We start from the raw sequence: 10620 nt of genomic DNA on the forward strand, positions 1-10620 counted from the left end.
ATTCAAAATTGACCATCAGGCTGGAGAAAAGAGGTAAAAACTTTTAGTTCCTTCACATATTTCCATTGTTTGAATTTTATAAAGCACATATTACTTTGAAGACTAAACTACATAAAAAACAAAACAGGGGCACCAGGGTCCGACTCTTGTTTTCAGCTGGATCATGATCTCATAGTCTGGGAATTCAAGCCCTGCACTGGGTTCTGCACTGACAGTGCGTTGTCTGCTTAGGACTCTTTCTTTCTCTCTCTCTCTCAATAAATAAACAAACAAACTTAAAAACAATAAAAAATAAATTTTCAGCTATGGACAAAAGCACTGTCAAAGTAATCATCAAGTATCTCAGAGTACAACAGTCTTTCTTCCAAATTTAACGAAATACCCAAGCAATTTTTTAAAAATTGTCCCCATGAGCTATTCATAAAAGTACACGTTTTTCTTTGATATTTAGAGACAATAAATTAATTTTCCAGGTTCCATTTCAGCTCAGTTTAGAAGTGTTCCAAAAATTCAAAGTTGGAATTCTGAAAATGAAGGAAACTTTGGTAGCTCTAAACAAAGCGGCAAGTCATACAAGAGGACAAAAAAAGTAGATAGGTCTTACAACCTATGTAACCAGTATTTGCTGAAAAATATGCCAGGGAGGAGATGTAAATATCCTCTACTTCTTTTACCTTTCAAAGCCTGCACGGGTTTTAGAGCTGGAACGACCTGTATTTGATTTCAAGCTCCACCCTCTACCTTAGGTTTCTTGTCAGATTTAGAAAAAAATGCCTCTAAAACCTGTAGCACAGTATCTGGCACATTACAGAAGCACAATAAGTGGCAATTATTATTTTTCCTTCCTCCCTCCAAACCGCTAGGTAACCTGACGAAAACCTTTAAGAGCTTTGACAAAAACTTTAAAGCTATTTATCCAAACCCTCTGTTCAGATGATGGTGACAAAATACCACAGGAATTTACTAGTATAATCTAAAATAAAGGTTTAAAAATTACCAACTAACAGTTATAAGTACTATGATCACACCAGTCACAACTCCCAAAGCCTAGCACACACAACATAGTAACATGGCCTGCAGCAAGGGTGCCCTCTCCAGCAAAAGAAAGGCAGTTCTCTGCTCCACTTGCTTTACTCACAGAAACACATCCATGACTTCCAAGGCCCCAAGTATAAATATTCAAGAATAGTCATGAGGGTAGAAAAACTGAGAATGGATACAGTAATTGACTTCAAGCCTAAGGAAGCTTTAAATATCAACCCAAGATGTGAAAGAGAAAGTCAAAGACCATAATATGTACCTCGTAACATGTATTTCACAAACCTTTAACATTTTTAAAAAGACCTCTCTAATCATAAATTTTAAAAGACACTGACCACAAAAATGTTAGTCGCCTAATTAACTGGCTCAAATTTTAAATTTCTAGAGTTAACCACACACAGTAAGTTGGAAACCGCATACTAGGACTGTGAAATCACAGGCCCTTGAGTTAAAATTCCAATTCTGCTGCTTATTGAATGCCCTTAGGCAAGCCATTAAACTCTCCTCTGCCTTTGTTTCCACATCTATAAACCTAGGACACTATTTCTTCACAGGACTGAAGGAAAGAATATACATAAATAAAATTTCTGGCTATTGATGACAACTCAAATTGTTAGCTCTTGACTACATCCCAAGACTAGCATCAAGGGTTCTGGAGAGTCCTCCTCAGTACTCTGTTACTCTCCAGCTAAATAAAACATAAGTAAAACTTCCTGTTAATGATAGAAATCATAGGCCCTTTCTCTAAATCTTCTGTATCACCTATTCTGCCATGCTATTTTTTAAAAGTATCACAAGATTTAATCTGTGATAATACTGTGATTCCAATTATACTTGTTTGAGCATGAGCCATTTTTTTTTTTTTTAAAGTTAACTTATTTATTTTGCGAAAGTGAAAAGCATGGATTGGGGAGGGGAAGAGAGAGAGAATCCCAAGGAGGCTCCATGCCACCAGCACAGAGCCTGACACACAGCCTCCATCCCACGAAGAGATCATGACCAGAGCCGAGATCAAGAGCGGGACACTTAACCGATGCTTAACCTACTGAGCCACCCAGGTGCCCCCATGAGTCATCTTCTTAACAAATTGGTATGCACCTGCGAGCAGAGTCCATCTTTCACAATCAAACCCCCCCCCCCCAATCCCCTGCCCCAACTCCTAGCATATTCTAACTAATGACAGAGAAAGGGCTGGCTGTTTTCTTTACCAAGCTTTCTTGTAAGGTTGAAATTACCCCTGTGTGTGTGTGCATGCATATACACACACACACACATAGGTATGCATTTACTAGAAGATTTTTTTTAAATTTGTATTAAGAAAATTGTTAAAGTAGACAAAAACAGACTAATTGGGTGATGAGTAATCATGTGTGAGAAAAGCTTTAAAACTGAAACCACTGGCCATTTATAGTCTAATATCCCTTATTAGAATATACATGTCAAATAACATCTATAGCACTGTACAGTTTACTCTTGAGACTCAGAACTGAGGTGGTACTAATCACATTTTATAGAGAAAGAAACAGGCTAAAAACGCATAAATGACTTGCAGAGGTAAGTGTCAATCTGAACTTAAACCTAGGGTTTGTAACTCCAAATGCTGTTTTTTATCACACCATATTCCTTCAGTGATGTATTTTACATACTCAGATGATAAAAACCTTAAGTCATACATATAAAACCTATCAGAAGGAGTCAAACGATTATGAACTAGTACACAGGACCTGACCAAATACAAAGTAAAGTGTGATTCACTGCTTAAATTAACTTAGAACATTTGTGTTGGTAGAAAATAAGTCAGCTTGGCTCAAAAAAGCATGGTAAATTTTACAATTCAGACTTCATTAGCTTTAGTAAGTGATGAATCCAATTGGTCTTTATGAAGACAGGTGCTAGCCACCAATCTACAAATAAAACACTAAATGATTATCCAGTGTGTATTTCACAAAGTGGCTTCAAATGTCCTTTTATAAACCTAGCTATTCGACTATTTGTATAAGTTTCATCAAACACTTAAGACTATATCACACTTGGCTAGGCATTATCCTAACTATATCCTTTACTGAGGTAGTAAAGATACTACAGAAATGATCTATTGTTCTTAATGCAAACACTAATGTTCTGTGAACTTCATGTGCCTGTTTCAAGGCTCTTGGAAACAACTCATATTAGTAATTCAATGAGAAACAGAAAGGTAGCATTTTAAAAAAAAGAGAAGAAAAGCACAGAATAGTTCACGAAAATAAAGCATACCCAAATAAATCTCACATTTTAAAGCTAATTAGCTCAATACCAGACTTTAAATTAAACTGAGTATAAACAGCATGCACTTTTATGCAAAATGTTGTAAGTATGTATGCACAAAGGGAGCATGTCCACAGATTTCATCAAATGCTCCTAGGGGTACATGACCATAATAAATGGGTTAAGAAAAACTGCTTTATATTTACCCAAAGAATACAAGAACACTAATTCAAAGGGATACATGTACACCTATGTTTATAGCAACACTATTTACCAGAACCAAGATATGAAAGCAGCCCAGTGTCCATCGATTGATCCAAGGACAAAAAAGATGTGGGGTGTGTGTGTGTATATACACAATGGAATATTATTCAGACATAAAAAAGAATGAAATCTTCCCATTTGCAACAACATGGATGGAGCTAAAGCATATGATGCTAAGGGAAGTAAGTCAGAGAAAGACAAATACCTTACTTCACTCATATTTGAAATGTAAGAAACAAAACAAAAGGGGAAAAAAATGAGAAACAAATCAAGAAACAGGCTCTCAGTTATAGAGAACTGATGGTTACCACAGAGGAGGGTGATGGAGCGTGGCTTAAATAAGCATGGGGATTAAGGAGTGAATTTGTGGTGATGAGCACCAGGTGATGTATGGAAGTGCTGAACTGTTGCAGGTGTAATTGTACACCTGAAACTAATATAACAATATATGTTAACTGGAATTAAAAAACAAAACAAAAAAAGAATAACTGCCCTAAATCAAGTTATTGGAAAATATCTATAGGCAGAGTGAAAAAAACAAAGAATAATTCCATTTAAGTACTATTGTTATTCAAAGGAAATATATTCAGACAAGTTGAATCTATCACTGTTCATAGAAAACTTCAATTACATAATTTATGTAATTGCTCACTAGTTTGAAGCACAGACTGCAAAAAAAATGCCCCCGAAGCCAGGTGGCTGGCACATAGTAAGCACTCGTTAAATAGTAGCTTCTGTTAAAAAAAAAAAAAAGATGTTTCCAAAGAATGGTCCCCCTTATAAACAAAGGCGTTTACATGAACACCACCTGTCAGAATTAGGAAATCTACAAACAGGGAACAGTGTAAACTTAATCAGAACCTATCACAGCCTTGGATTTAATAAAGCAGAGCGCTCCTAGCAACTGAGCCAACCAGTCACAAAACTACCAAGGAAAACTTCATTTCCTACTCCTCCTCTGTACCCCATTTCTCAACAAACCAACACTTGTTCTCTCGCTCCTCAGGACTATTATTTTTTTCCAAATATCACCCCACATTACCCTTTTATTATCTGAAACACTCACAGAGCAGTTTGAAAGAAAAGCCAAGACCTAGGTGTTCTTCCCTAAATAGTATTCTAGACATCAAAAAAGCAATCTCAGCTCCACCTTCTACAGGAAAAGAGAGGAGTAGTCTGACCATGCCTCTCTCCTTGGTGGGGGAAGGGGGGAGGCATTTTGCCTCTTTTACTGAAACTCCAAAGTTGGGCTCAGACAGTGGTAAAAAGCTGATAAGCTACATATCTAAAATACCTCATGCATTGGCATTCTATATCCATTTTTAGTTTATTTTCATCTTAAAACACTCAAAGTATTTTTTAGCAAACCTTAAATCTCAGAAACCTTAAAAAGCATTTTACTTGACCTTAAATATTTTCATACATTAGAAACAGACAAGAATAGATAACATTAGCAAAAAAAAAAAAAAAAGCTATTAATTATCAAAAATGAAACTTTACTACAATGGCAAATAGTAAAACTATCCTAAACATATAGTCAAAAGTTGCCAAGGAAAGAAATACATGCACACAAAGGATTGCTAGTAGGATGTGAATATAACAAAATGGTAGCACATAGATAAATTACTAAGACTGCTTTCAGAATAAAAAAGACTGAAATATCCAAGAAACAAAATTAGAAAGCAAAATTCTCTTTAAAAGTCAACTAAAGAGTTTTCAAGAGAACACTGGATTCTGAAGCTCTTTCATCTTTTAATATTTTTTAAAAATTTTTATTTGGAATATGTAAGAAACTGTCAAAAATTCTCATTTTAACTTAATGATAAAAAAAAATATTAAATGCCAAATTTCAGTTCTCTTCAAATGACCTGACAAGATCATATATTCACACAAAACTCTTAAGATTCATGCTGTAGATTCTACATAGCTGCCGGAAACACACTCCCCCAAAAAATCACACATGCTGATTCTCTACAGAAATTAAGAAAGTATATTCTGGATGGTGAGAATACTGGTTATTTTTCTTCTTTAAACTTTTCTGAATTTTTCAAACCATTACCAACACCACCCAAAACTCATCAAGACAACCAAAAAAAGGCAACTTACTTTAATTGATTTCTTTTCTAATAAAAAAAGTTCTAAAAAAAAAGTGTATGAAAGCCAATTATGACATACTTATTGTCAGATAACAAAACATATTAAGTTGCTTTTACTTTCAAACTCTTATGTTAAAAGTGCAGGCAGAAAAAAAAAAGAAAGAAAGCAAAAGGCAAATGTTCATTAAGTCTACTATTATTAGTCTCCTGTTAGAAGAGCAAAGTTTGAAAGACTGATTAAATCCTGAGCCATGATCTCAAACATCATTCGGAAGCCGTGTTAAAACATAAACAAGGCATTTACTATAAAACTTTTTTTTTAAATGTTTATTTATTTTTGAGACAGAGAGAGACAGAGCATGAGTGGGGGAGGGGCAGAGAGAGAGGGAAACACAGAATCCGAAGCAGGCTCCAGGCTCTGAGCTGTCAGCACAGAGCCTGATGCGGGGCTCGAACTCACGGACCATGAGATCGTGACCTGAGCTGAAGTCGGACGCTTAACCGACTGAGCCACCCAGGGTCCCCACTATAAAATTTTTCTACATTAAAGAACTACAGGTGATCCAAGAAGACGACTATAGTCCTTCCTATTGTAGTTAATTGGTATATCCATGATAAGTACCCACACTTTATTCTTAACACACTCCTTACAGATGAAGTAGCCAAAATGGTTTTCTTGACATTAAAAAATCCACCAAAAGCTTATGGATTAGAAAAAAATGTTTCTGGTATGACAATAATGCTAAGTATTTCTTAACCAGTATGCTGAAATAATCACTGCCTGCTTCACCACCTAGCTCAAAAAATCTTCAGATCTCCAGAAAAAAGAAGGATTTGATCTTTTCACCTACTTTTCCCACTATTCAGATTCCACTTCCAGTTGCTTTTTCTTTTTGTTTGTACTTGAAATTCACAAATCAGTCATTACCCTTAATTTCTGCCATAAAGATAACCCAGGATTGTCATTTCTCCCATATTAGCCAAATAATGTAGAAAGTAGTCAAAGGGACAGCTTAAAATTTAATCTTTGGCTGCTATATTTCTCATTCTCCTCCTCCCAAACCAAGTTTACAACTAAAAGATCATAAAGTAATATAAGTAATATAAGATTGCAATAGGCAATCTTATATGTTGATCAATAATCTAAAAAAAACCCTGTTCCTTCTGAGAGAACCAAATTTTTTCTTTTATCAAGAACCCATTTTCATTTTATCAAATTCAGTGGCACCCATGAAGCAGATTTTAAAAGTTTCTAAAAGGAATAAGATAAATTAGATGATAAACCAAAAACAAGGAATATTTAGAGAGCACTTTTAAACATTATCTAGCGTTCTACCCTTTCACATCAACATATGTGTATGCCAAAATACACACGTATTGTAACGTATATTATACCTAACATATACGGCTATAAGTATAAGCTGTTAAGACAACACCATAGAATTGTGAAAGCACTCACCCATTAAAAGTTTTAATTTAAGAAAAAATAAAAGATTTTAAAGTTTAGAACAGGTACTAAAGTAAATAGACTTATAAGAATTTTTGTTCTTTTCTCTATTTTCCGATTTTTCATTAACTACTTTTATGATGGTTAACTTCATTAAAGACAAAAAGAAAAAACGCAAGTCACATTGTTAAAAATCTGCTTGCTGCTTGCCCTTGTGACCTTCCCTAATAAAATACCCATCACCTCCTCTCCAAGTAATTTTCACTAATGCTCTTCAAAGGTTTTCCCAACTCCTATTTTATTAGACACAGTCTAGACTAGAAGTATTAATTGGCCAGTTACGGGCATACTCAATAGCAGAAAAAGTATAAAAATGACTTCTGGGTTTGATCCTGTTGAGATCATTAATCTAACGGATGGTTTGGCACTTACTTACGAATTACTATCATTGCCATTTATTAACCATTTTTCTTTCTTCTCCCTTGAAAAATCCTCCCCACTCCCTGGAGCTTCTCTAAATCTACTGCTAATAATTCTCTCACAAGCCTCTTTTCTATGAATTCTTCCTGAACCCAACTGCCCAACCACAACCCTCCACCCTCCTGTGAACTCTTGTTGTTCCTATCCATGCTGCACATCTGGAATGAACTCTACTGGCATTTACCAAACCATTTTCTATATTCCATTATACACTCCTTAAGGGTAAGGATTATATTCCTAAATCCTAGCACTACTAGAATGTCACACATGATAATGACATGACACACACCACCTGGAGTGCTCTTCTTTTGCATACACTTGAATCTCACAACTACCCTGATAGGAATACTGACTGCTATCCTATTTTATAGAAGGAGAAACAAATTCAGAGGCCAAATAATTTGTCATGGTTCTGTTAAACTAATCTTCAAAATCTATTTATAGTACTAAATATATTCAGCAAATAGAAGGAACTCCCCTAATGGACAAGGTTTACAGGTCTCCATAAAGTGACAAATCCATGTACTTTATTGTTGCCAGGAAAACCACCAAATTAGGATCCTCAAGTTCAACTCTCCCTAAATGTGCAAAACCAACTGTGTCCTAGGAGTCTGATAAAGAAATTAAAAACTGCCAACATAGCAAACATGGCACTATGGGAACACGATCCTCAATTTCTTAAAGTATGTAAAATGTTAATGAAATAGAATGGCTTCTGTTTAGTGCAAAAGGGGACATTTCAGCATCAAACCACCGTATTACAAAACTTGAAGTCAGAATGCATTTTGCAAGAACCATGTGACACACACATGACAGTCAGCTAAACTGATGGGTAGACCTTTTAGGGGAACTGTTTAGCACTAACTGACCAAAGCAGCAAATAAAGTCAACTTTTAAAATACTGACTTTTGCTTAAAAAAAAAAAAATTCCCTCTCTACCCCAAAGCCTTCTGATGCTGAAGAACACCAATTAAATCTCCTCCATTCATTAATTTATATATGTAAGCTGAAGGAGGACTTTTTTTTTTTTAAGGGCCATTAAAGAGAGCCCAAAGAAGTCTTCCCAAGAAAAGTGAACACCAGTTCCCAGGAAAGGTGCCAGGTGTGTCACATATGCTGTGGTGACTTCTTGAGTAAGAAAAAGAAATGCATTAACTTTTCATGACACGTCATGGAACCTCATTCCCTATCTTCGAGCATTCAAGAAGGTAATCCAAAACCTACAGATCATAGAGCCCATTCGTTTCTCTTTCAACTTGACAGCAGTCTTCCTTTAGTTTGATAACATCAGAAAAATGTTCCTACGTCTTAATTGTTTTTCTTTTCTCGACCTACACAAGACAAAATGACTTGAGTGTCCTCTTAAAAAAAAAAAAAAAAAAAAAAAAAAAAAAAAAAAAAAAAGGCAATGGGCCCCGTGAGTTCTTGAAGAACCCCAGGGAATAAGTTAAAAAAACAAAACTAAACTAAAAATGTAAAATAAAATCTCTTCTCACCATCTACTCATTCCCCTCAATCCCACGCAGTGGGAAAAGCATCCATATTACCTGCAGCCTGGCCGGGAGAGTGAAAGAAAGAGCCAACAAGCTCAAGATTTACAAGTAAAGCAGGTTTCCACCCTGACGATTCTGACAGCTCCGCAGAGTGCGGGCGCAGGGTCTGACAGTGCCCTCTAGGACAGCTCTCCCAGTCTATCCTCTCCCCCCTTAAAAATAAGTCTTCCTTCAAAAGTCACTGCCTCTGCGAGAAACTACCCCTTCCCGCCGCCCCACCACCGACTCCCAAACTCCCCAACCCCCTCAAAAGACTATTCCTCTGCACCGGCCCGGCACTGAGGGCCTCCAACCAGACCCGGTCCAGGCCCGGGCGGCTCACCCCTCCGACCCGACCCCTCCCCCCGGCCACCCCTCTTCCGTCAGACAATGGGGCCCGACTCCGGGCCACCAGCATCTCCTGCCTTACCACCCTCACCTCACCCTGGCCGAGGCCCTCACTCCCGCCTCAGCCCTCTTCGCCCCTCTTAAGCTTTTCCAAGCAGGCCCACGGACCCAGCCGACCGGTGCTCTCCGGCACTCACTATTCGGGATTCATGCTGGACATGTCACTGCAGCTGCCGCCGCCGCCACCGCCGCCCTTGCTGCTGCAGCCGCCGCCCTGACTCTCCGCGCCACGGGTAATCGAGGGAAAGGAATGAGATAGGCTGTTCCGGGAGAGCAAACGTCTTCCCCCACTCCGTCCCCTAAGAACACAATCAGCAGCCGCCGCCACTCAGCTATCGCTTCCACCCAAAATGGCCGCTGGCGAACCAGGAAATAGGAAAGCCTTAGACCGAGGGGTCTTTACACAGCCCAAAGGGCGGCCGCACCGCGTGGGACGCCGGGAAAGAGAGTTCGAACCCACAGCGGGAGCTGGAGATGGACGGTGCGGTGTGTCAACCAGGACTCAACTTCCCGCCACACCCCGCGCCTCTGGCGCATGCGTACTTGAGAGCTTGTCGCTCGCCCCATTCCCCACTCTCTCACCTCCCCACCCTCTTGCCCCTCCCTGGTCCCCGCCCCGCTGACTCGCTGGCTTGGACTTCGCTCGGACTCCCCCTAGCGGATTGGCTAAGACCGAGCGGCCCTGGTGATGTCATCAGTGAGACGTGGCAGCCGGACGAGTCAGCCCCCCAAGGGGGAGGGGGAGGGGAGGGACAGAGGGCGGTGCCGGCCAAGGCTGGAGGATGAGGGTGGGGGGTGATCTGGGGACTCCCAAAGGTGAGGAGAGAAGGGTAGAAACCAGAGGGACTGCTTTAGAGCGGAGGCTGCGAGGACGGGCAGGCTGGAGGATCTGCCTGGCGGGTCCGCCTGGCGGGTCCTTCCGCCTATGCGCCTTTTGCTGGCCTGACCAGCCTGAGGCTGGAGCTTTCCAGTTGATCCCAGGACGTCCGCGTTAAGGACGGAAGAGGAATTGAGGGGCCTCTGTTCACAACTTCGGGCCTCTGGAGAACACGGAGCCGTTCTTTCAGTTCACTTCCTCACTCACCCAACCTTACTGGGTCTGTTTATC

General features: G+C 39.2%; 1 protein-coding gene across 3 annotated transcripts in view; it reads right to left on the minus strand.

The window, feature by feature from the left end:
* Positions 1–9973, minus strand: part of RAB1A (RAB1A, member RAS oncogene family) — a 38220-nt gene extending 28247 nt beyond the window's left edge. For all 3 annotated transcript variants that reach the window (XR_006200718.1, XR_006200717.1, XM_042932472.1), the window contains exon 1: positions 9650–9973. Coding sequence is in view for 1 of the 3 variants with exons in the window: in XM_042932472.1 (XP_042788406.1) it covers positions 9650–9672 (23 nt within the window). In the remaining 2 variants the exon portion in view is untranslated. The remainder of the gene's footprint in view (positions 1–9649) is intronic.
* Positions 9974–10620: the final 647 nt, after the last annotated feature.

This window comes from Panthera leo, chromosome A3, assembly GCF_018350215.1.
Source record: "Panthera leo isolate Ple1 chromosome A3, P.leo_Ple1_pat1.1, whole genome shotgun sequence".
NCBI classification, from domain to species: Eukaryota; Metazoa; Chordata; class Mammalia; order Carnivora; family Felidae; genus Panthera; species Panthera leo.